We start from the raw sequence: 26,182 nt of genomic DNA, 5'->3' as shown, positions 1-26,182 counted from the left end.
AATGGCATTAAACTTTCGTTTGCAGAGACATGAAACTCACCGAGTGGTCAGAGGTGGGCAGCGATACGTTGGCTCGAAAATCACCGCGAAATACGCTTTAAGAGAAGATATATTCATTATTGTCCGTCTTCATTGATTGTATGGGTTTGACTAGTATTACTCCGCGCGACCGGAAATGGGGGTGCGTTTGTTTACGTTACTATCTATGGTTTGTATGCAAGCTGTAGTTTTTGTAGCCAGTCCCGCTCAAAGATAGCCGTTCTACCTCGCTCCTTGATGTCTACATAAACAACACACTATCGCTACCTACTGGCTGGATGTCTACTGCTATTCAACGGCGTCTGGGGAAAAATAGGTCCGCCAAATGCTAAACAACAGTTAGAAGGCATATTTCGCTGCAATTTTCGGGTCAATTTATCGCTGTCTACCACTGACCACACGGTGAGTTCCATGTCTTCTCAAACAAAAGTTTAATGCCATTTTATAATCGATTGCTTGAGTGCTCTATTGGAGTCAATGTAAAGGTGGGGGGCTGCAGTCTTGGATACCCAAATGCTCCGTTCAGCACCAAATGTCAAAATTGTGATGAGAACATCTCTACTTCACCCCAGAAGTCACACAAACAGGGCTTAATGTCTAAAATAGCGAACTACCACTTTAATAGTCAACCGGTTGGATCAAATCTGTAGCAGGGCACGCCAGCAAAAGCAGCAATGCGCCACCTCGACCGCGAAACAATGTAATAAGAAGTGAAGAGACGACTCACTGTTGCTGTTCTTCCTGAGCTCGTCTCGTTCCTCGTTGGAGTCTCCCTGGCCTCTCTGCCTGCCGGGCGTCCTGTGCTCCCCTTCCTCCAGGGGGCTGGTGGGGCTGGTAGGGCTGGAGCCGGGCTTGCTGCGCGCCCCGTTGGCCTGTGGCGGCTCAGGCGACTCCATGCCGTTGAAGCACTGGTAGTCCAGAGGCGCTGGCATGGATTTGGGCTTCTCCTGTTCATGGTCGTGGTCCACGAGGTGGTCTTGAAGGGCGCTCTCGCTTGTGTCAATGGGCTCACCGGGGTTGGAGTCTGGCTCGGCCATAGTGCTGGTGCTGGTGGTTTACATTACATTACCATTACATTGAATTTGGTAGACAATTTAAAACCAAAGCAACTTACAATCGGACATAATCATAGACAACAACAATAGTACCGTAGATACGAAGTGCACAGGAAATATACAAAACAACAAGTGCAGATGCACAGTAGCGTCAGGTTTTTTTTTTTTTTTTAATATATGAGTGAAGTAGAGAACACACAGACACATCATGTCAAGAGTCTGGCCTGGAAGTAGGGCAGCTCCCGCATTAGTCTAGTAAGTAGTGTCATGAAAGAGGAGAGTCTTTACTTGGTTGTGTTGTTGGTGGCAGTGTTGGTGCTCTGCTGGCTCTGCTGGTCCTCCCACTCGGCTGGCTGTGGTGCGGTTGCTGCGGTTGCTGCTACTGCTGCTGCCTCGTCTACCTGCAGTTCATCCAGTGGGCCGTTGGGGGCGCCACAGCTGGTGGGTATGAAGCCGTTACAGTTGGTCTCCACAGGGGTCTCCAGACACAGGTCCTCAGGGCCGTCATCTGGGGACAACAACAACAGCAGCAGTTGAATGAATGGATGACTTTTTGGTGTTAGAATTTTTAATCATGAAAGCCTTTGAAGCAGAAGGACTTAGGGTGTGCTCCCAAACCTGGTCTAACCTGGTCTGATCCCATTCATCTGTGTGTGTGTGTGTGTGTGTGTGTGTGTGTGTGTGTGTGTGTGTGTGTGTGTGTGTGTGGCGTACGTGCGTGTGCGTACGTGCGTGTGTACATCTACCAATTCATTCTCCATCTACGCCTCCCTCCACCCATCCATTTCTCCCAACCCAAGGGCACCAAGACGCTCACCTGCTAGCTGGTCTCCATCGAGCTCCTGCAGGGAGACCTGTCTGAAGGGGTCTCCACCTCGTGACGTGGAGGTGGGGGGGCTCTTGGGGGACTGCGGAGACTGGGGGTCGTCCTGCTCCTGCTCGTTGTCCTCGTCATCGTCGGGGCCGCGCTCCATCTCCTCCAGGTCCATGATGCACTTCTCCAGCAGCTCCGCCTGGCGCTTCTGCTTCTTCTTCAGCTTCTTCTTCTTGTTCTTGGACATCTTTGCCACCTAACACAAAAAACACTCGATGTTAGGGTCTATCATTTATATTGCATTATAGAAGCAAGCACCATCTAACGGTTGTAGACTACATTTTCATATGTAATCAATTTAGACTGACATCCGTCTGTATGTCAAAAGTCAAACTGAAAATGAAAGTGTATTTTGTTGTCAAATTTTAAAGGGTCCATAATGCAGTGTTCTATTAATCTGCCTCTAGGCATCTAGCCTACATCCAGGTCAATATGCACTTTGGCCCTGGGCCTTGCATTTGGGTCTATAACATCAATGGATTTAGACTATCGTACATCAGGCTTAAATTGAAGAGCTCCGGTGCAAAATGACATATCCATTTTGAAACCAAATTTGCATTTTTTGTATTGGGCACTGCAATGCATTGCAATATGCATTTTATACAAAATATAGGTATAAAAGCATGTTCTCAAAATTACCACACAGATGTCTGAACAATCATTTGAATGTTCAGACGTCCCATCACCCATGTGTGAATAAGAAAAAACAAAAGTTTACCTCCAAGCTAGCAGACAACATTGAGTCCTATGAGACCAGCTGGCGGCTAACTAGTCTCATAGGAATCAATGTTAACTGCTAGCTTGGAGGTAAACGTTGCACTGCCATACCAAGAGAACGGTTGAAAGTACAGGAGAAAGGTAAAACTCAATCATTTAACTTAATGGGGAGGTGTAATATGAGCTTATTTCCAAAAATGGCACAGTATCACTTTCAGTCATTTTGCAACAAAATTCTTCATTTACAGATTGATGTGCAACCCCTTTAGACTACAAGAAAAAAAATCCTTTTGACTTGAATCAACCTGACTTTGGAACCACAGGAGAACGTATAAAATGATTGCTACAACACCAATATGTCATGCACAATCTGGCAAGCTCTGAGGAAATAAACCAATATATTTTGCATTCCAACAATCATGTGGTGGTGGTCACTGCGGCCTGGTAAGCCTCAACAGCACACGGCCATCTTGGGGTTGCTTATTGACTTCAGGCTACTGGGGTTATTGAGTGTGTGACCTGATTTCAGAGGATGTTGGAGAACGGCCCCTTTGTGCCGACTGTGTATTAAAACAAGGCCTTCTGCAGTAGCATCTTTCACACTGGCCAATCACAATATTACATTACAGTACATTTGGCAGATGCTTTTTAAGCAAAGTGACTTACAATCGAGGACAATCATAGTCAACGTAACTAGCTGATACAAAGTGCACAGGATCTCAAAGCTTTGCGATATGGCAGCACATTAGTGAACGGACTACAAGAAGGTTACTGCTGTGGCAACAGCAAGTCATAATCTAGCTGCATGCATTTCTATCATTTGTTTCAACCGTCCTCATAGCTTCAGGACTTGTCTAGCAAACCCAAACTTTTTACATAAAGTCTCTGGACCTTATCCAATATCCCTTGGCCATGCATATCTGAAGGAGACTCTGGAGGTTTAAGTCTAATTCAGAGTTGTCGACTGCATTTCATCATTGTCAGCTCTAATGACTACAGAGTATATGCATGCACAGCTGTACTGGAATCCTCCTGTCCCAGCCTCATCTCATCTCATCTGTAGCCTCTTCTCCGACAGGATGCTTCATAACAACATTCCAGTCCACTATTCATGTTGAAACTATTTCATGGCTGCATGCCTGTACAACACTTGAAGAAGGTAGGTCTGCACACTGCGGAATAAGCTCCAAAAAATAAAGTTTTTAAAATTAAAAACGACAACGTTTCGATCACCCTGGATCTTCGTCAAGCTTATTCCGCAGAGTGCAGACCTACCTTCTTCAATTCTTCCTGACACTTTTGTCTAGCACCTGCAACAAGTGACTACCATACCCAAAACGACTGCATGCGTGTACAATACAGTAAAAACCCAAAAGTTAAAAAAAAAACATAAAAAAAACCACCCTTTCCATTGAATGCATGTCACTGAAGATGAACTGCTCGTGTGGCATGTTTGTTCTGGCTTTGCATGGCCATGGCAACCATGACATGATACTGAACTTTGCCCTGTGGAAACCGCATGCACAAAGACAGACACACTTACCGGTTTGGGCGGCGGTGCCGTGCTCACTGGAACAATGACAGACAAGGAGAGAGAGGGAGAGGGAGAGATAGAAAGACATACAGTCAGTTAGGTCAACTACTGGGGTCATACAAACACAGGCTGAAGCCTATGACAGAGAGAAAGAAACAAAATAAGAACGTAATATGATCAAACTACATGAAAGTCCTTGTGCACAAGCCTTGACCAGGTGCAGATGAAAGGCATGAAAACTTGATAACTATGAAAAGTTCATGAAACACCACACACTGAATATTATTCTTTTTTCTCTTTTTTTTTAAGCGAACAACATGTTGTTTCGCCCAGTGTGTCCTGCCCAGAGCAATACACACAAAGTTGAATACTGGTCCATTAAAGCAAACAGCACAACCGTTATTAGCTAGATATGCATGTTCTAATGCTTTTACATTGCCCCTAAGGCAGAGAAGAGATTTCAGCCAGGTGTATGTCACCTGAAGAACAAACAGAAACCCTCTCCGTGTGTGTGTGTGTGTGTGTGTGTGTGTGTGTGTGTGTGTGTGTGTGTGTGTGTGTGTGTGTGTGTGTGTGTGTGTGTGTGTGTGTGTGTGTGTGTGTTACTAAACCTCAAAGGAACTGGTAAACAAAGGCCCTGAAAGTTGATACGGGTCTGGTCAATGTTAACAGCCCAGAGAGAGCACAGATAGTCTCCTAAGAAGGTGACGTGTGTCTGCGTGTGTCTGTATGTGTGTGTGTGTGTGTGTGTGTGTGTGTGTGTGTGTGGGAGAGAGACATGCGTGCATGTGTGTGTGATAACCTTGAGCATGCTGGGAGCGTGTGTGAGAGACAAAGTCGCCTCAGTAGCTGGTGTGTGTGTGTGTGTGTGTGTGTGTGTGTTTCCCCCTATCTGAGGACCCGCTGGTTGGCGTGTGTGTGTGTGTGTGTGTGTGTGTGTGTGTGTGTGTGTGTGTGTGTGTGTGTGTGTGTGTGTGTGTGTGTGTGTCCACCTGACAACCTGCTGGGTGGTGGGTGGGTGCGTGTGTGTTTCCCCCTACCTGAGGAGCGCTGCGTGGTGGTGTGTTTTGTGTGTGTGCGTGCATTTCCCCCCATCTGAGGAGCCGCTAAATGGTGGTGCTCGTGCTCGTTGCCACTTGGTGTGTGTGTGCCTTTATGTGTGTGTGTGTGTGTCTTTATGTGTGCGCGTGCCTTTATGTGTGTGTGCGCCTTTATGTGTGTGTGTGTGTGTGTGTGTGTGTGTGTGTGTGTGTATGTGAGTGTGTGTGTGTGTGTGTGTGTGTGTGTGTGTGTGTGTGTGTGTGTGTGTGTGTGTGTGTGTCTTTATGTGTGTGTGTGTGTCTTTATGTGTGCGTGTGCCTTTATGTGTGTGTTTCTCCCCACCTGACGACCCCCTGGGTAGTGGGTGTGTGCACGCTGTTGTGCGTGCGTCCGTTTCCCTCTACCCGACGACCCGCTGCGTGGGTGGGGACGGGTGTGTGTGTGTGTGTGTGTGTGTGTGTGTGTGTGTGTGTGTGTGTGTGTGTGTGTGTGTTTGCCTCTAACTGAGGAGCCGCTGGGTGGAGGTGCTTCTGGTCGTTGCCACTCGGGGTGTGTGTGTGTGTGTGTGTGTGTGTGTGTGTGTGTGTGTGTGTGTGTGTGTGTGTGTATGTGTGTGTGTGTGTGTATGTGTATGTGTGTGTGTGTATGTGTGTGTTTGCCCCTACCTGAGGAGCCGCTGGGTGGTGGTGCTCCTGCTCGTTGCCACTCGGGGTGTGTGTGTGTGTGTGTGTGTGTGTGTGTGTGTGTGTGTGTGTGTGTGTGTGTGTGTGTTTGCCCCTACCTGAGGAGCCGCTGGGTGGTGGTGCTCCCGCTCGTTGCCACTCGGTGGCCTCCGCTGCCAGCCTCCTGACGTACGGCTCGTTCACCGTCATCAGGATGTTCTCCGGCTTGATGTCCGTGTGGATGATCTTACATTTGGAGTGCAGGTAGTCCAGGCCCTGAAGAACCTGAATGCAACACATCATTATAGAGAGTTTAGAACAGGGGTTCTGATCAGCCTTTTCTGAACAAACACCTCTGAGGACCTATTCATAGGTTTGCCAAAGCCCCCCTTGACCCCATCATAACCCTGCCAATGCCTTCTCTACTGTACTGTACAGCCCCCATTGAGAAACACCACTGTACAGCCCCCATTGAGAAACGCTGGTTTAGACAGATGCCAGTTAAAGTTTTATGCCATTTAAATCCATTTAAAGAGACACCCATGAAAATAAATATAGACATGTTAAACAAAGGCCGTGCATCATTTTCTCTTTATCGATCTAGGCCAAGTTAGGTGTCAGTCAATTAAAAATGTGCTACCATGGATTGGCCTGTTGCATGGCTTGCCACAACTGCGATCAGCACACTGTATTGCTCGTCAACTTAGTTATGCTTTTCTGGCCCTGCCGTGGCCAACCGGTGGGGCACTCGTCTGCCAGACCCGGGTTCGATTCCCGGCCCGGGTCATTTGCCGACCCTCCCCGTCTCTCTCCCCATTCGCTTCCTGTCCACCTCTCAGGCTGTCCTGTCGGGTGAAGTCGTGAAAGGCCAAAAAAATAAAGAAGTTATGCTTCTCTGATACCTGACCTGGCCATTCAGTTCAATCCCGGGGCCAACACCCGATCCAAATATCGCAACCGCATCCCTATTACCTGGTTAACACCAGACCTAATCACAAGTGAGGTCTTTCAGATCGAAACGATTGTGTAGAACTAAAGGCAGTGTGAGAGTTCCCAGGCTAGCATCCCTACACAGCACTGATTGAATGTGGAGCTATGGCAAGCATGACAGTCAACAAAAAGAAAGGTGCGGTGACCCAGGGCATTACAAAGCAAATTACCATAATCTGCACGTGGGTGTGGCAGCTGCACGATGCTATACCTTTTGCATCATGTGCCCGCATTACATGCCAGTGTTTTTATGTGCATAACAACACACAAGATCGTGTGCTCCAGAGTCCGTGTGCTCTGAGAATGACAGAGGAAAGACAAAAAGGTGTCCAAGGACACACCGTACTGTCCACAGTTACAAGGGCAGCGCGATTAGATGCTATTTTTGCTAGTGCTAAATCGGCAGTCATGGGTGAGCGGTTAGGGCGTCAGAGGTTGCCGGTTCGACTCCCGACCCGCCAGGTTGGTGGGGGGAGTAATCAACCAGTGCTCTCCCCCATCCTCCTCCATGACTGAGGTACCCTGAGCATGGTACCGTCCCACCGCACTGCTCCCCATGGGGCGCCACTGAGGGCTGCCCCCTTGCACGGGTGAGGCATAAATGCAATTTCGTTGTGTGCAGTGTGCAGTGTTCACTTGTGTGCTGTGGAGTGCTGTGTCACAATGACAATGGGAGTTGGAGTTTCCCAATGGGCTTTCACTTTCACGCTTTCACTTTCATTCAGAGGGTCTATGGGCAGGCTAACTGGAGCAGACTGGAAATTCTTTGAGTACAGCAACACTGAATGGACAGGGCGTAATTAGTGTGTGTGTGTGTGTGTGTGTGTGTGTGTGTGTGTGTGTGTGTGTGTGTGTGTGTGCGTGTGTGTTCATTTTAGTTTATTAGGATCCCCATTAGCTGGGAACAGACCCAGCTATTCTTCCTGAGCTCCAGAAATAAAATCATATACAGTTAAACAGTTATCTGTGTGTGGTGTGTGTGTAGCTGTGATACCTGTCGAATGATGCTCTTGACGCAGGGCAGAGGCAGGCCCTGGTAGTTGGACTTGATGATCCATTTGAGTAGGTGGTGGCCCAGGACTTCAAACACCATGCAAACATCTGTCACGGGCAGCCGAGTTAAGGACAAACTTAAAACGACATAACAAACGACTTTCATACCAATGACACAGAGGACCGTGTGTGTGTGTGTGTGTGTGTGTGTGTGTGTAGTGTGTGTGTAGTGTGTGTGTAGTGTGTGTGTAGTGTGTGTGTAGTGTGTGTGTAGTATGTGTGTGTGGAGTGTGTGTGGAGTGTGTGTGGAGTGTGTGTGGAGTGTGTGTGTGAGTGTGTGTGCACGTGCGTGCGTGCATGCATGCTCACCACAACAGATGGGGAATCATTTGCCTATAAACCATCCCCTGACGGCTACCTCATTAGATGCTTGTTAGTGCGGGCGATTTTATTGGCGTGTCAGATATGACGCATGTATAATGGCAACCACTTGCCCAGAGAGAATCCCATTACACTGGTGACACCCACCCAGTGCTCCAAGAACAACCAAGAGTGGGCTTGGCACCCACGCGGAGAGAGAGAGAGAGAGCAAGAGACCATGAGACACACACACAGAGAGAGAGAGAGAGAGAGAGAGAGAGAGAGAGAGAGAGAGAGAGAGAGCGAGAGAGAGAGCGCGAGAGAGAGAGCGCGAGAGAGAGCACGAGAGAGAGAGAGAGAGAGAGAGAGAGAGAGAGAGAGAGAGAGAGAGAGAGAGAGAGAGAGAGAGAGAGAGAGCGAGAGAGAGAGCACAAGAGCAAGAGCATGAGAAGAGAGAGAGAGAGAGAGAGAGAGAGAGAGAGAGAGAGAGAGAGAGAGAGAGAGAGAGAGAGCACAAGAGCAAGAGAAGAGAGAGAGAGAGAGAGAGAGAGAGAGAGAGAGAGAGAGAGAGAGAGAGAGCGCACAAGAGCAAGAGCATGAAAGAGCGAGAGCATGAAAGAGAGAGAGAGAGAGAGAGAGAGAGAGATAGATAGATAGATAGATAGATAGATAGATAGATAGATAGATAGATAGATAGATAGATAGATAGATAGATAGATAGATAGAGAGAGAGAGAGAGAGAGAGAGAGAGAGAGAGATAGAGAGAGAGAGAGAGAAAGAGAGGGAGAAGGACAGAAGAAAAACACATTGTTGTAGTTTTAAAGTTTTCATTCTATCTACAACACCTCTGTAAAAGAAATCCTTTGAATTGCCAAAAGCAGTTATGGCCGAGTCATCCCATTGGCTGACGGGGAATTGAGACAGGGATAGTAAAGATATGACAGGAAATATCAACAAGGTTAGAGGGTCTCAACTAAAAGCACAGCAGATGTGCAGGAAAGGATACGGGTGCCATTGACGCCTGAGATCTTGAAGTCGTCCAGCAGCTGAACAACTTTGTCTTTGTTGGGATCCTCAGGGTCTGTTTCTCTCACCTGCAGGGACAGAGGAACAGTGCAGACCATTACAGGTTATTGGATACAGTCCCTGGAGCAGTGTCGGGATAGGTACCTTGGGCACTTCAGCCATGAAGGGTGGAAGGGATTGGTAAGGGTGGGATTGAACCTGCAACCCTGTGGTCTACAGTTACAACTCCTTAACCATTACTCCAATAATGGCTTTAGATACTCCATTTGTAACTTTGCCTAATGCAACTGACAATAAAGCCAATTCAGAGTTTCCTCAAATCAGCCACAACTTCTGTTCGGGTCTTGTAAAATAATATTTTAGATATTCCCTTTGAGTCAATGCCAAATCCAACCGACTTTCTCTTTTCCCAATAAAGCTTGGAAAAGACCCGTTTTTAACACCTGGCTTTGAGACGGTGACAGTGATTTGTGAGGGTGAGGAGTGAGAGTCTGTCCCGAGGACACTAGTAGAAATCTGTTGTCCTGGAGGGGCATTATACGACTGTAGCACAGCAGGCTCTCGTGCAGCTGGCGTGCACCCCTCACCCAGGAGCTCTGTCGAGCTTGTCATTAATCCAAGTCATGCTAGCTGGGGCTGACAAGACAAAAATATTCTGAGCCTGAATATTTGTTATGCATGGGCTAGATAACTATTCCTTTGGGACTAAGACTTGCTACTTACAATTACATATTCTGTGTCGACTTGTATTATTATTATTTTAAAAAATACTCCATCCAAGCCTGAAATCGGGCACTAAATCTGAATATTGTCAGTCTTGTGTTAGTCAAAGGAGTTTATTTGTCAGCTACTGCCCTGTTTTTAGTGTGAAGTCTTACCGATCGGAGCAGTTTGATCTCGTCCAAGGCCGTCTCTGTGTAGTGCTCTGCACTCTTCACAACCTTCATAGCAACGAACCTTTTCCCTCTGAAGACACACAGACACACACCCATTAATAGATACTCGAAACACAGAGCGTACATACAGGCACATACCGGAAAATAGATACTCAAAACAAAGGTTTTTTTTGTCAATCTGTGGCCAATAATTCTAGCAATTGCTATATTTCGAAGTTGTAAGTAAGAAAATGTACACAGAATGATTTATTGACTTTTCAAAATATTTTCACATATGAATAACAATGCTGTATGACCACCATATCTGTACTCCTCGGCAAAGCCCCTTCCCACAAGTCATTTCACTCCGCGGCTATATTGGCAATGCCTCAGAGTTGCAATTTCAGATTAGTAAGACCGTGGGCATCTGAGAAATGGATGGTTGGAATCACAATGAAAACCAATCTATAATGGCTTCCTAGGATTGGCTGTATATATACACACGTTTGAAAGCAACGCTGCAAAACATTGTTTTTCTACTGCTATGTTGAACTGTGCATGCGCTGCATTTCATGACAACACCTTCTGTGTCGCGGTCTGTAGGATCAAGCAGCACGGACTCTGTAGCAACCTCATGTGAGTAGCTACCTGATGTGAGTCGCACATGTCATCTGCAACCGACCGGCGGAAGCAGATTCCGAAGGCATACCGATTGGGTTTGAGCAGTCGTAAAAGCTTACGCGTCGAGGTGCCGAGATGATTGTATAAATGACAACGCAGCTCTGCAAGAAATTGGTTCATGCTGCCGGACAGATGGGATATGTGCAAGCACACGCCATATTGGCGTAACAAATTGCCCCCATTCATTCCTATGGGCGCTTTCGGAAGTTCTCAGTCTCCTCCTATTTAGACAGGCTCTGTCTTGACAGTTCATGGCAAGCCATTCTCACCTTTGTGAAGAATTCCTTTAGTGCCAGTAGCAGTACTTCTATAGAGCCATACAAAGCTATATGCACCCACCTTCATTCACACCAACGCACCCCTGACACATACCACCTCTGAGCTATTTAGCACCGTCTTACATGCTGCCATTCAAAGTAACAGTGCTGTCATCACCCGTCTTTTCCTATACCATCTTCAACACACACACACACACACACACACACACACACACACACACACACACACACACACACACACACACACACACACACACACACACACACACACACACACACACACACACACACACACACACACACACACACACACACACACACACACACACACACACACACACACACACACACACACACACACACACACACACACACACACGATAAACCAATATGGGACCAATGTAACCACATAAGCAGACGGCCACAGCCTCGCCATTACACAGGATAATATGAAGACAGGGTGCTATATGAAAATCATATGCAAGATGTGTTGCTGTGGAGAGCGAGACAGAGTGAAGAAGAGAGAGCAAGAGAGAGCGCGAGAGAGAGCGCGAGAGAGAGAGAGAGAGAGAGAGAGAGAGAGAGAGAGAGAGAAGAAGAGAAGAGAGAGAAGAAGCGAGAGAGAGAAGAGAGAAGAAGAGAGAGAGAGAAGAAGAGAAGAGAGNGAGAGAGAGAGAGAGAGAGAGAGAAGAGAGAAGAAGAGAGAGAGAGAGAGAGAGAGAGAGAGAGTGTGAACAAGAGAGAGCAAGAGAAAGAGACAAAAAGGGCGAGAGAAAGAAGGAGCATGTGTGAGGGGTACAGCCGGGGTGTGCCCATGCTGTGCATACTTACTGTATGTCCCATGCCAGCCACACGGTGGAAAAATGGCCCCAGCCCAGTTTGCGGATCACATGGTACTTTCCATTGTAAAGGTCTCCGATCTTGACGTGGTGATATCCTCCTACACATACACACACAAGCAGAAACAACAACAGCAACATAGCTGTTATGTTACACTAGACAAATGTGACCACTGCATCAGGCACTTCGGTGAGAGAGAGAGAGAGAGAGAGAGAGAGAGAGAGAGAGAGAGAGAGAGAGAGAGAGAGAGAGAGAGAGAGAGAGAGAGAGAGAGAGAGAGAGAGAAGAGAGACAGAGAGAGAGAGAGAGAGAGAGAGAGAGAGACAGAGACAGAGAGAGACAGAGAGAGAGAGAGACAGACAGAGAGAGAGAGAGACAGAGAGAGACAGAGAGAGATAGAGAGAAAGAGAGAGAGAGAATGTGTGTGTGGTCGAGTGTGTGCGTATTGGATTTACCTCTTAATGTCTTACTAAACGAATGAAATGAAAAAAATCTCAACCAATGTTCGCCTGCTACTGGATCCGCCCTTTTCATATATAGCCTTGCTTTTTTGGTAGCTCTTAGCATACCATCAACATCAAAACAAGTAGATCTTGGTTTATTAGAAAGGTTCAGAGCCCCGGCGATAAGACACATGTGACGCTGGCGCTGGCGCTGGCTGTGGCTCTCGACTAAAGCCACTTACAGCAGAGCACCACGGGGGCCACTGCCAATTTAGCTGCAGCTGTCACTGACTCCTGGGACATTGGAAAGACTCTGACTGTTGCAACAGCTATGACCAGGGTTTCCCCTAGCACTCTTGAGTTCAGGCAGGCGGCTACCTTGACAACAAACACTTCCCACCATGACTAGGTACCCTGAAGTGAAGGGATTAAGATTTGTTTTACTGTGAATGTAATTTCTAGAGTTGCTTTACAAAACGATTGTGTGTTTTATTTCTAAAATATTTCTGCTCAACACAGTCTTCCCAATTATTCATTTACCATGACAAACAAATATTCTGTGGGAGATACAATGGTTAAATTAGAAAAAAAATAGATTTGCATACAATTTCTAAAGTTCTTTTCTAAAAACTATAAGCTATATTTGGGTTAGGATTCATATAATATTTATGCCTGCCCAATATAGCCTTTCCTTTTGCAACAACTGTTCTGCGGGAAACACTCCACGTGGTAGGCCCACTGAGACAGACAGAGAGCTCCAGTGGAACAGGGAAGGAAGCCAAACCACTGGAGGCTTGGGAAATTAGTTGGGGGGGTAGGCGCAGCCATTACAACTGGGAGGCATGCAGGGGCCTTAAGAGCTAATATGAAGATAAACATACTGAAGGATCTACAAGGCTCAAGAGAGTCTAGGCAATTACAATAGCTATAGGCAAGGCAGTAGAGTAGAGTAGAGGAAACAGGTCTTGCCAGTAAACGTGTGACTCACAAAGCCTTGAATTGCTGCCTTCAGTGGAGTTGAGCACGTATTTGCTTTGAACATGTATTGGCGAAATCCACATATGCAAGCGTGGAAACGGTTACTGTAATAGCATTTCCTTTGGCGCATTGTTTTGATTCTATTAATACCTGCAGTGGACTGCGGATGTCTGTGTTTCCAGGGACAAAAATACATACCAGGCTATGAATAGGACGGAGGTGAGGACTGGGAGTGCATGCAGTACATGATGTGTAAACAATGTACAATATTTATATGGTGTACATCAGGGTTGTCAAACTGAAGTTCACAGTCGGGCAAAATCAAAATCAAAATCTGGGATTTCATCGGGCCAATTGTTATAAGCATTTGAAATCTGGCAGGCCATGTAAAATGACACTACGTGGGCCTAATTTGGGGTGAGTTTAACACCTCTGGTGGAGATGCTGCTGGGCATCTTAAAGCGTCCATCAGCTTCTCCTGTTGACATAATTAAAATGGGAGTATGGGGTGGTGTATGTGTGTGTATCTTTGCAGTAATTATTGGGGTCCTCCTGCTCCTCCTCGTCGTCGTCAGAGTGTGTGTGTGTGCGCGAGAGAGAGCATGGGTTTGTGAGTGTGAGTGCGAGTCTTTGCAGTAGTCATTGGGGTACTCCTGCTCCTCGTCATCAGAGGGTGGTGTGTGTGTGTGTGTGTGTGTGTGTGTGTGTGTGTGTGTGTGTGTGTGTGTGTGTGTGTGTGTGTGTGTGTGTACCTTTGCAGTAGTCATTGGGGTCCTCCTGTTCCTCGTCATCAGAGCCCAGGATCTCCTCCTCTGGCTCCTGCTGCGCTGCCTCAGTCTCCTGCCGCTGGGGAGCTGCCCCTCGCACATTAGGCTGCGGCCTACAGACACAACAAACAGACACAATGTCAACACAGCCACTCAGATAAACAACAAGACATTTACAGTCACGCTGAAATAAAAAAAATATTACATCTCAAATATAATGGGTCAACACTTTATGTATTCCATTTTTGACGGCATAAGCAACCATATTACGGTACATCAGATTGGAAAGTGGAGAGGGTAGGGGTAGATATATGGTGTATGGTGGTTGCGTCTCCGAGATAAGCATTGGGCTGCCTGGATACGTGCAGTCTGCACCTCATTTTTCACATTACCTACACTGCAGTATGCACCAATAGATGAGTTAGTTTCATGTTAAACACCAGAAGTTCTCAACCTTTTTTTGAAAAAAAGAAAGAGCCCCTTGACCTCATTGTAAGCCAAACGATGCCCCCTTGGCCACACAATAACACCACCCCCCTTAGTATAAAAAAATAGAATTAACTAATGCCCCCCAATGGCAACTAAACAAAATCCCCTCTCAGCTAAATCCTTCTCAGCTCCCAAGTGCCGCCAGGGGGGATGTAGCACCCCCGGTTGAGAAACACATATACACCATATCTAGTGTATGGGTTTACAAAATGAGGCCAGTGTGCTGTGTTTGTCATTATAGGTTACTCTTTACTCCGGTACAGAAAAACAGGTCTGGCCCTTATTTCACACAGCTGAGCATGACAGAGTTCTGCTGAGTCGTCAGTTTCGGGGAACAAATCAGTCAGTAAAATACACAGAAACACACGGAAACCACCACCAGAAACACAAAACACTGGTGAGACCACCTGCAGCGCCTCTGGAACGCCATAGGCTAGTCAGACAATACTTTCCAATGGGCAGCCAAGATTACAGGAAGACCATGCTCTGACTAGGGCCCAGTCAGGACTGCCAAGAGGAGAAAAGGAAGGTCTGTTTGTACAGTTCTGTTGGTTGGCACTGGGGTTACACTAGCTAAGCACTCACAGACCAGACCATACCATCATATTAGGACTGATGGCGATACAGGTCTGGTCATTTCCTGCCGAGAAAAGGCTTAAACTCGGGCCCTACCATGACACAAACGGTAAGGCACCGCACTGTTACTCGGGGACCCAGGTTTGATTCCCGACCACGATTCTGTCTCCACTCATTTCCTGTCTGAATAAAGGAGAAAAACACCCTCCCACTCCACCCCAAAGAAATATTATAAATATATATATATATATATTTTTTTTTAAATTATTATTATTATTATTATTAAAAGACTTAAACTCGGAATAAAAGAGAGGCCACACTGCAGAGACAGGAGGACACTCTGCTAGCAAAAAACAGCTCTACTGTATTCCTCTACTGTACACAAAGTAAATTAATAAACAGTGGGCAGAGGAAAGTCAAGTGAAAGTTAAAACCATAAGATCTAGTCTGCAAGCTGCCCGGTGGTGCTCCATTCTACCCTATGACTTAAAAAAACACTGCTGCACAATCGGGAATCGCCTGCTCCCCTTGCCTAACATACAAGGCCAATGATCAGACCTCTTTGTATTCCACCCCTGGGGCGGACTGGGTTGGTGAAATCCATTAGGCTGTGGCTCACACAGGGCTTTGCACTTGATGTTTTCCAAGAACACAAAAAATCATGGACACAGGCAGACAAAGAACCGTGTGCCATATGGACAAACAACATGCAAACCCACAATACAACATGCAGCAACCAAAGAGTACATACGCTGTAGTGATAATCAATGTAGACAGCCATGAGTCTTAGAGGCTTTACCTTCACATAATTGGACTTTGGGGCATACATTAAATATAAGCAAGATGTGCTGCAGCAGTGCACAAATAATGTAAGCATTTCTTTTTCTGGCTTACTTGAAAGAGAGCTATGCATTTTTAATACTGCTGCATCAGAATAGAAGTACTGTAGTATGAGTTAGTACTGTTGGCTGGCCTGTATGATACATTTCCACCAGGGCTGTACAGATATTCAGGAAAGCAAAGAAAATCTTGGCTGATCCCAGTCACCCCAACCATGGACTGTTTACTATGTTACCATCTGGGAAACGGTACAGAAGCCTGAAATCTCATACTACCAGACTCCAAAGTAGTTTCTTCCACCAAGCAATAAGATTACTGAATTCATGCTGAAGACAACAAGGCACTTTCTTTGCACTTTTTTCCACCCCCCACCCCCTCTTTTTTATTTTTATTTTTAAAATCTTTTTGAGGACACAAGAAAAACACAACAATTTTTACTCTTTATAGGCTTCAAACCTATAATAAGACGTAATAAACTAATCTTGAATCTTGAATCTTGAATCTTGAATCTTGAATATTGTATCTATCAGAGAAATCACAATACGCAGTCTCGCAATATTGTATCAGTGCAAGAAGGCAGTATCGTGATACTGTTTATAAGTGATACGTTTTGTTACCTTTTAGTCCAGAAAACGACGACATATGATGAGTGATTTAAGGCTTCAAATCATATCAATTCAAAGATCCATTTTTTTAAAAATCGTGGGTGTATCGAACCGTAGGTTAAAGATCGTGATACAAACCGTATCGTGAGTTGAGTGCATCATTACAGCCCTAATTTCCACTGCAGAATCCATATGTCCTCAGGGCTGACCTGCACCCCACCAGTGCTCGATCATAACTGGGACAGCAGCACTGCTGTAATTGACAACACGCAGACTTCACAGAGCACAGTGGTTGACCTTCCAATGCCTTACACAACCCCCCACACTGCAGTAGCACCACCATACTGGCCATCGCACTGCTGCCACACAGGCCTGGGGTGCATTCCTGGAAACCATAGTTGCTAACTACGTTAGCTACTTTGTTGGTTCCAATGCAATTTCCCATAGGCAACTACCGAATTGCTAACTGCTAACAACTACGCTTTCCAGAAATACAACCCTGGATTGAAAAAAAAACCCACTAACTTCACAGTGGTTAACTTTCTATGCATCCTTCTCAGGCCAGATCGGATTTCCTTTTGGCTTTGGGATTCGGCCCACACAGTGTTAGGAGAGCACGCCGACTATCCTTCCAATGTTTTCTGGATGTGGTGACAGAATCTTGACAGAGAACACTGACAGACCTTCCTAACTGCCCCCGGATGTGGCTACAGTGTTAATGTTGGACCCCCAATTTTGACTTGTCCTCCTGATGTTGGCGGCGTGGGGGTTAAACAGAGCCAGCCACAGCAGACCAGCCAGCCAGCCAGCCAGCCAGCCAGCGTTGCTTGGTGTTCCTTGGGACGAGTAGTACTACCCATGACCTTTCTCCAGCAGCATGCCGTGTCTACTACAGACACTGTCAGCAGAAAGGCTGGACTCGACTGTCTGTGCAATTTAGGGTTGAAGCATTCACACACCAATTGCCTGCCTGCCCAACCATCTCAAGTGACCCGTGTATGAATGCGCTTGTCAAATTAGCAATATAGCGACGCTCTGCTTGCATGCAGTGGTGCCGCTGGTCTGTCTGGGTTTGGTATACATGGCAGGGGCAGAGCTATAGGGGGTGCAAGCAGGGCATTTGCCCCTGGGCACAGGGCCCTCCTGTATTGGTGTTGAGGGCCCTATTATGGATTTGCAGGCAGTATAGGGGGGCCTTATCAGTATGTTGCCTATGGGCCCTTTGTGCAATTGTTCCACCACTGAATACAAGGCATTCCCCTTAGTTGTGTGGTAACCTGCAACCATCCTATAAAACTCAGTGAAATATGGATATACACAGAGAGTATGTATGCCTCACCTCACCACTGACTGACACTGCATCCACTGATAAGCCCAAGCACCACATTAAATGTGCTTATCTTTTTTTTTCATGGTGCCAAGTTTAAAGTGTCAAGTTTAGTCACCATGCAAATTCCATAAAACAGTGACAACTCAACGCCACACAGTAGGCCGCCGTACTGCTAATGACAAAAATAGAGTCCTCTCTAGCGAATGTAATAAGAGCAATCAGCTTGAGAACTCTGTTGCTCTGTAACATGAGGTCCTAATTTGTTTATTGTGTAATTATGTGTTTGCCATTCCACTGCAACAGTGGTGTCCCTGTAGACATGTTGACTAGAAAGAGGAAGCAATACAAAAAATATACTGTAACCAAAGCCTTCATATCTTCCACATTACCTGCAACAGATCTACTGAGCTCTACTTTCTTTTGTCCCTCTCTTGAGGAATTTCCTCTTTTTGGATAGAGGCATAGCAACCGCATGGCAACAAGACTCTACTTTCCCCCCACTATTTCCAAATAAAGGATAGGCTACTGTGTATTTTCCAAAGATCTTGCCTAAACACCAGTGATTAACTGATTAAATATACAGTAGCCAGCCTGTAATCTTCATCGACACCAAAGTAGCTTAACCCTGTACTGTGGCACCCAAAACAAGCATAAACAAGTAAACGCACTGCAAACGACAATACATCTCCAAGTGTGAGTAATAACGATGGGATTTCCCAGATCATCGTGCCACGACTGGCTTGCCAACTTGCAGTGCCAAAGACAGTCAGAGTGACTTAAGTGGACTTGAGGGCTAGGAACATGACTAATGAAGTCAATGAGGACAGAATTGCGTCTGAAGCAAGCCAGTAACATGCCCGTCACCTAAAAGCATGCAGGCCTGGCCTGTGCCCATCAACACGCCAGAGCATGGTGAAAGAAATAAAACGCTGGCACAACATTCTCTGGGCAGAATCATCCACACTGAATGATCAAGTAAAACATAAGCAGCAGCGTTTCAGAGAATCCTGTACATTGAGCTTGTATTTTTTTTCCCAATCACCTCAGCTGGAAGGTGCGAGATGGCCCATGGATCACTCAGTAGACAATTTGAAAAAACTCCCGGAAAAACCTGATGAAGGTCTAGGACCGAAACATTGTGTATTAAAGAAAAACAGCCAAATGGTCAGTCAATGTGCAGGAGAGAATCCAGTAGCCCAACTCATGTGATCCGTACACATGTGCCTGTTGTCCTCCTCAATACAAGCCTCAGAAACTGTGATGTAACACAGTTTTGTCCTTAACAGTCCTAAACATCAACCTAACCAAAGGCTGCAGACAAACACGTAAAAAAGACAAAGACACTGAAGCAGGAAACACAACATGACTTTCACTCTCTCTGTGAAATAGCAGCATATTTTGCATATCCCAAAACCACAACTGCATAACCTCCAGTCAGACCACCACATCAGAGAAGTGGTGCATACATTATATGTGCCACACATAAAGGGATTGTTATCCTATTTCCATAGGTTGGCCAAACTGAGCTCCAGGGAGCTTTAAATACTGCTGTTAGAACTGACGGATGCCATCATGGAGCGAAAGTGTGCTTGCCTTGGGAAACTGACACTTCCCACATACCATTGAGATCACCTCATCGTCTCCCCCCTTGATGATACTCAAACGGAACCACAGTGGTGTGGCATAGCAGAGCACAGCATAGCTCACATTGCCATGCTAGGACAGACTGAGCTGAGGAACACTGGCTTTCAATGTCTGCCAGCTCCAGTCCCCCACGTGTACTTCTGAGCCCACATCCCATTTAGAAACCATAACACGGGAGCGGGTATGGACACTTGAGAAGGTCCACGATGTTTAACCTTACACACGACTACCATCACACCCGGAGGAACTGAGACGAAGGGTATTTCTATTACACTATTGTAAGACACTATTATTAACTTTCTTATTATATTACTGCTCACACTACTGTACATACAGTACAAATGCCAATGACTAATACAAATGACTAAGAACAGCAGCACTGGTTTGAAGGCTATTGCTTTCTTATTGCTTTAGGAAATGTTGATCCTTTTTTTTACCATGCTGCATACACTGGCAACCATCATCATCTGACCATAGCAGACAGAACAAATGTTTTCCAGTAGGGTTTCACAGAGTTCTTGGAAAGTGTGTAACTTAAGTGTGCTACTGGTTTGGTTCTTTTTATGGTAACAAGGGCCAGTCCTCTGCCCAGTCCACTCCAGCCTGGCTTGCTGAGGTCAGCACTTCATGAAGTGCCGTGAAAAGGTGAGACGGGAAAAGGGAACTCACTTTTTGTTGGACTTCTTCTTAGCTCGTTTCTTCCTTGCCTGGAGCGCCAGAACTGCATGAAATGACACATAGAGACAATTATCCAATCACAGGGTAGTTAGTAGTCGACAATTAAAGCACTTATTAGCTTACTTTGACACCTACACTATGCATATTGGCAGCAGCCAAACTAAGACTACCTGTACCAACGCCATAGGCCCTTGTGAACAATGTACTCTTGCATAGGTAAAGTATTGTACCAACAATAACTGTAGGCTACTTTAAATAAACAAACCATGTTGCCACAACATTAAAAGAAAAGGCACACAATTATCATGACAATGTGTATAGACACATGCAACATTTCCCTATATATTATAACTATTTAACCCATATTTAGGCCCTTGTAGTTTCGGGTTTATGATGCATAAGCATCTGACACACCGATAACGAGGTTGGCTTTCTAGTAACCCAGCAACTGGGACGTTGTATGACAAGAGACATCATACTAAGTCAACGTTAAGCTTATCTGGCAATACAAAGGGTAGTGACTAGTGACATCGCTTCAATGCCAAAATTATTCGCTGCTGAACATTTCCGAAAAGCCCCCACATTGATTGACAGGCAGTTAACTTAATTCTGTGGCTGACAGCAACTATGTCTGGTCATCTAACGTCAATATCAATAGCCAGTAACTCACGGTGGCTAACGTGCGGCTTCGAGTATTGTTTGCTGCGATGAGCTATCAAGGGTAGCTGCTACGTTGTCGCCACAAACAGGTTACTAACCTTCCCTTTACTGCTCTCGATACTGTTACAATATTTGAATAGTATACGGTGGTGGGACAATGACAATGGCACCTTTACAACAAGGCTGCCAGAAACTTGACGCAAATCGACAAGGAGTTACTGAGGTTAGCCTCCATACAAACGATTAGCGGTGTGCTTTCACAGCATAACTTGGGAACACACCCGCTAGCGAGAGTAAGCTAATGCTAGCTTTCCTGCTAGTCTCGTGTGACGTTCGTTAGCATTCGCTGGATACTGGGGAACAAACGTACGTCCTATCCAGTTCATTTATATCGCACAACGAAAACCAAGGAACGAACCGACTTCATTTAAATGCCAAAACTGCCTCACCTTCCTTAGCCTATACCAGACACAAAATCCGTAACATTTCACCAACAAGCAGCAGGGTAAACGTTTTTGAGGATTACCTTTTCTCTCCATGATGGCCCTGTGCTGGTTCGTGTTCTCCAACGCCTTGCGCATGCGTGATCCGAGGAAAGTTCACACCAATCTCTTTGGAGCTCGCACCCCGCAGATAATTAACCCCGGTCATAGTGCCTAATGAACCCACCATTGCTCTGAACACTTACCTGTGTCTGGATAAAGGACGGCAGATGCTGTGTCACTCCTCAGGTTTTCTGAGACATCAGGATCACGGATGTGGGCATTCCTTCAAATAAAGTGTGTTCATTCATGTGCAATCAATGACAGATACCAACACCATAACGTATGTAACGTAGGCCTAGTCTACCTAAAATGCCAAATGCCCACCTGCATTTATCTCCAAACCAGCAGCGACCTTTCTTGAAGTACCAGCATCTTTTTCTTGAGGGAGACCAATGCACATACTTACAATTCTGACCATACGAACACGATCCATTCAGAAACTGGTTGAAATGGATATAGTACGATGCAATAATTTTATTAAAGGTAAAATGTATTGGATATAGATAAGAGTTAATACTGACAATCCAAACCTCTAAGTGTGTGGCAAAATGATTGATACATCCAGTGGTATGTTTATTATATTCCACCAAGGATATTATTAGTAGACCATAGGCTACTTTTTTAACCATCACTTTATCACTGATGCCATAAGCTTAAACCACAAAAGCATCCTATAGGAATGTTGCACAACTCACTGTGTTTATCTGGGTTAACTAAATCACATTCAAAATAACCCGTCTGTAGGTTGCGTAACGAAATACAAAAATGAAATAGAAAAAAAGTTTAATTTACTGATACCTGCAGATCACAGTTCTGGTGTTGGAAGTTTGCTTTTTTGAAGGTCTGTGCAGTACCCTGTTAAAATCCATGTCAGCCTTTACAGGTGTGTATGCAGACTGAAAATGACTGCATAACGTTTTGGTAGGCAAACAGGTGTGATAGGAATTTGCGAGGTTGGTCGGTGCCGCACCCAATCACACCTCTTGATAACCATCCTCTTAATTCTGATTAACGTGAGATGACAACCTGCAAAAGGGCAAATGCCCCAAGACCAGTCTGTCAGTGTCATGCCCAGTCTATTATATCGATATCTACAGTGACAGCAACCTAGACACACATAACAGAAACAGTTCCATCTAGTGGTGCACCTAAGTACCAGGAACAGTTTGGAATTGGCTTCATAGCTTTTGGACAGGGACGAAGTCAAAATAACATAAATGGAATCACATTTGGTGAAAAATAATTGTCTTTTTATTATTTAGTAAACAATTTCTTGGGTTGTATTCACACTACAAGCAGGCACGTAAAAGAAGCCCACAAAGACAAAAAAAATGCACTCACTCCAGTTCATAAATATCACCTAAACAGTGTATAAATATTCCTTTCTATTTTTCCATCTTTTGACATTCATCTGATATTTCTCTTTGCACTCTAAATATAACAGCTCCAATCCTTGTCACACACATTCATAGACCTTATACACAAGACGGCACACGCACACACAAACGCACGCGCACAAACATAGATACACCCACCCACACACACAAGGCTATACAGAGAGACTGCTTGATAAAGTAACGTACAGGAAAGAACGAAGGGGGATTAAAACACATCCTAAAAAGATGGAACCTCTATATGTACACATTAGTCCATTTGGTATCAATGATACACGTTTCTACACATTAGTGTACTTCACTGATATTCCAACCATACAGTGGCTCAGGTAGTTTTGACTTTCAACTGAAGGGGAGGAGGGGATCATTTAATTCTCACCTAGACTACTGTGGGCATCGTGCCAACATTGTCATTTTTTTTTAAGTCAATTTCTACAAAGACGTTCATAGACTTACCATGTTCAAAGAGAGCGATAAAGCTACTGAACTACGCCTATGGAAAAAGGCTACGATAAAAAGTCAACATTTGAATGTCACCAGCATACAATATTACATTCAAACATTGTGCTTTCCGAACGATTCGACGAAAAATCTTTCAGCTGTCGTGAAAAACAAGACAAAAGTTATCAGCAATATCATAAAATAACAAACTTCCCTCTAACAAATTAGTGGTTGGACTTCAAATTCACCTCTTCCACCAGAATAAGCGCTCCTGACAGAAAAACCACACAACTACAACATCCCTTTTTTTTATAGTCACGCTTTCCCTGTCTGTGTCTTTGTTGTCAAGGACGGACAAACTGGCTTGGGTTGAAGCTTGATTTTTTTTTCTTTACAAACAAATGAAAAGCAAAAAAAAAGGAAAGAAAAGAGGACCAAATGGGAAAAAAGAAAGGAAATGAAAATAATGGCATGAAAAAAAAATGAATGAATGAATGAATGATGAAACCAAAAACACCCATAAAACAATGCGAGGCACTTCAATGATTGCTGTTGTTAAGGTCCTGTGAGGCCGAGTGGAGAGAGCAGGGCTTGAATGTCTTGATATAGCGAGTCAGGCCAGGGCTGTTCGATGATGCAGGCCGACCGACTGGGGTGTCACCTCCGACCTCTGACCTTTAGGACTCCATGTCGTCCTCTTCCTCGTCCACGGGCGGTACGAAACTTTGCACCTCGTCATAGGTCAGGTCTGTGAGGACGGGCACAAAGGGTTAAAGGAAAGCGATCAGTACCTCAGGCAAACATCAGTTGAGGTGTGTTCAATACATTGTACCAGAATATATCGTATCAGGCCTCTTTTTGATGCATGCATCGAATCATGGCCCCTTGTATCGTGCTGCGTGACGTGAAATACACAGCCTAGTTAGTAGAAAGAAATCCACATTTCAGTATGAAGCCTGTATCGAAACTGTCCAGCTGGAGAGGGGAGGGCGGGGGGCAGTATAGCAAGTACTTTCAGTTGTGGATAGAAGTCAATTACTAAACTTCAACTAGTGTCTAAGAGAAATTAAATGTCAAGTCATGTCTTTCTCAACATTTTTGTAACTTGTGTGGGGCATTTTCACACTTCAATTAAATTGTCGGCCGTAGGATCGATGCATCGATATATTACGACTATTATTTACACCAGTACTTAATATTACACCACACATAAAGCAGGGTGTGAGCAATCATCTCTTCTTTCACCCATGACATTTGTAATTACCATGTAATTACTGTGGTGAGAAACTGCCTATTGATATCCCAACAATGGGCATGAATCCAACATGCACACTATTTGAATACATTAGCCCTGTATTGCATGCCATTTTCAAGACGAGACATGATTTCAAAATCAGATGTAAAATTATAATTTAGTGCTAAGCAAAAGAGGCTGAAAGCGTTGAGCTCTAGCCTGGTGAACCAGCGCCACCCGCTGGACGGCAAAATGTTTTGTCTACGGGTGGGTCTGGCCTCGCATAATGATTCAATGAAGCCAGAATGCCATGAATCTGGCAAACCAATTACAACGCAAACATGTGTTTTGAATCAAAGCGGGCAGGGTTTTGAGGGAAGTTTGTTCTCATCAACAATCTTCGGATGTATTATGCATCGAGGCCAGACTAAATTAGACATCCACATTTAGTCTGGTTTATCAGGCTAGTTGAGCTCCTGAAGTATTGTTGCATTTCGATAGAAGCATCCTATTAAAAAATGAAATGAAAATGTTGTATAAAATGTAATACCGGTATATAATTTAGTGTTCAGCTGAGGAGGGTGTATTATAACATTACATTACACTACACTTAGCTGACACATTTCTTTTATCTGAAGCGACTTCATGGTTATAGTTATTGGTTACAGTTCCTGGAGCTGTTGTTGGGTTAGGTGCCTTGCTCAAGGTTACCTCAGCCATGGAGTGAGACAGGGAGTGGAAGGGTTGGATTTGTACCTGGAAAGGTAGGACTCAAACCTGCAACCCTCTGATCTAAAGCCCATCTCCTTAACCACTAGGCCAAGATCGCCCCGGCTGCATATTAACACTGAGCTCCTAAAACTCTTGTTGAAATGTGTGGGGCCATCAGTTGTGCCATGTTGACGACAGGTGGGTAGACAGCTGACATTGCTGTTGGACAACAGCTAGAATTTATATTTTTTGTTAGGCACATAATTCTACATGTGTTCATGCACAGTTTTGATTCCCTCCATGAAAAGCCACACTGTGCTGTAAATAGAAAATAAAATAAAGAGAATGCATTAAATGAGAAAGTGTGTCCAAACTGTAAGTACTGAGCTCCTAAAACTCACGTTTCCACTCGTCTATCTCCAGCTCGCGGCTCTCAAAGCTCTGGTCGTACGGGTCTGCCTCGGGCTCATCGTCCGCGTCGTGGTACTGGTAGAAGTAGGGGTGGGCCAGCGCCTCCGTCGCCGTGATCCGCTTGTCTGTGTCCAGAACCAGCATCTTCTCCAGCAAGTCCACCGCTACAGGGGGGATGGACACAGAGCAGAGTTGTATAAAGTAAAAGTAGAAGTACCCTTGCAAATGTAATTACAATACTAATAGTATGATATAACCTGGTTTCAACATTGTAAAATCATACTGCGAGTGTCGTTTACATCTGTACATCTACGAACTACTTTATTCAACTCTGATACAGATCACGTGGATTAGGGGTGCTGTGGCGCAGTGTTGCGCGACCGTATTCATTTATCTTCTTATATATGCTTTTTTTTGGACTTTTTTATGCCTTTATTATGATAGGACAGTAACAGAGGGACAGGAAATGAG

At 45.1% G+C, this 26,182-nt stretch overlaps 2 protein-coding genes across 4 annotated transcripts in view; both read right to left on the bottom strand.

Moving 5' to 3' along the window:
- srpk1a (SRSF protein kinase 1a) overlaps positions 1-21,626 on the bottom strand; it is a 35,642-nt gene extending 14,016 nt beyond the window's left edge. The window contains exons 1-12 of one of the 2 annotated variants that reach the window (XM_063208484.1): positions 21,502-21,626; positions 20,307-20,358; positions 14,139-14,266; positions 11,957-12,065; positions 10,170-10,257; positions 9,272-9,359; positions 7,907-8,013; positions 6,042-6,207; positions 4,229-4,254; positions 1,912-2,164; positions 1,383-1,602; positions 767-1,086 (exon numbers count right to left, since the gene is read on the bottom strand). In XM_063208484.1, the coding sequence (XP_063064554.1) occupies positions 767-1,086; positions 1,383-1,602; positions 1,912-2,164; positions 4,229-4,254; positions 6,042-6,207; positions 7,907-8,013; positions 9,272-9,359; positions 10,170-10,257; positions 11,957-12,065; positions 14,139-14,266; positions 20,307-20,358; positions 21,502-21,556 (1,612 nt within the window). In that variant the 5' untranslated portion in view covers positions 21,557-21,626. The remainder of the gene's footprint in view (positions 1-766; positions 1,087-1,382; positions 1,603-1,911; positions 2,165-4,228; positions 4,255-6,041; positions 6,208-7,906; positions 8,014-9,271; positions 9,360-10,169; positions 10,258-11,956; positions 12,066-14,138; positions 14,267-20,306; positions 20,359-21,501) is intronic. The other variant, XM_063208483.1, reaches the window with a different exon arrangement.
- Positions 21,627-22,733: 1,107 nt separating this feature from the next.
- Positions 22,734-26,182, bottom strand: part of mapk14a (mitogen-activated protein kinase 14a) — a 30,898-nt gene continuing 27,449 nt past the window's right edge. For both annotated transcript variants that reach the window (XM_063208482.1, XM_063208481.1), the window contains exons 11-12: positions 25,702-25,875; positions 22,734-24,103 (exon numbers count right to left, since the gene is read on the bottom strand). In XM_063208482.1, the coding sequence (XP_063064552.1) occupies positions 24,033-24,103; positions 25,702-25,875 (245 nt within the window). In that variant the 3' untranslated portion in view covers positions 22,734-24,032. The remainder of the gene's footprint in view (positions 24,104-25,701; positions 25,876-26,182) is intronic.

This window comes from Engraulis encrasicolus, chromosome 10 (genome assembly GCF_034702125.1).
Source record: "Engraulis encrasicolus isolate BLACKSEA-1 chromosome 10, IST_EnEncr_1.0, whole genome shotgun sequence".
NCBI classification, from domain to species: Eukaryota; Metazoa; Chordata; class Actinopteri; order Clupeiformes; family Engraulidae; genus Engraulis; species Engraulis encrasicolus.
This window is presented reverse-complemented; position numbering and strand designations above follow the sequence as displayed.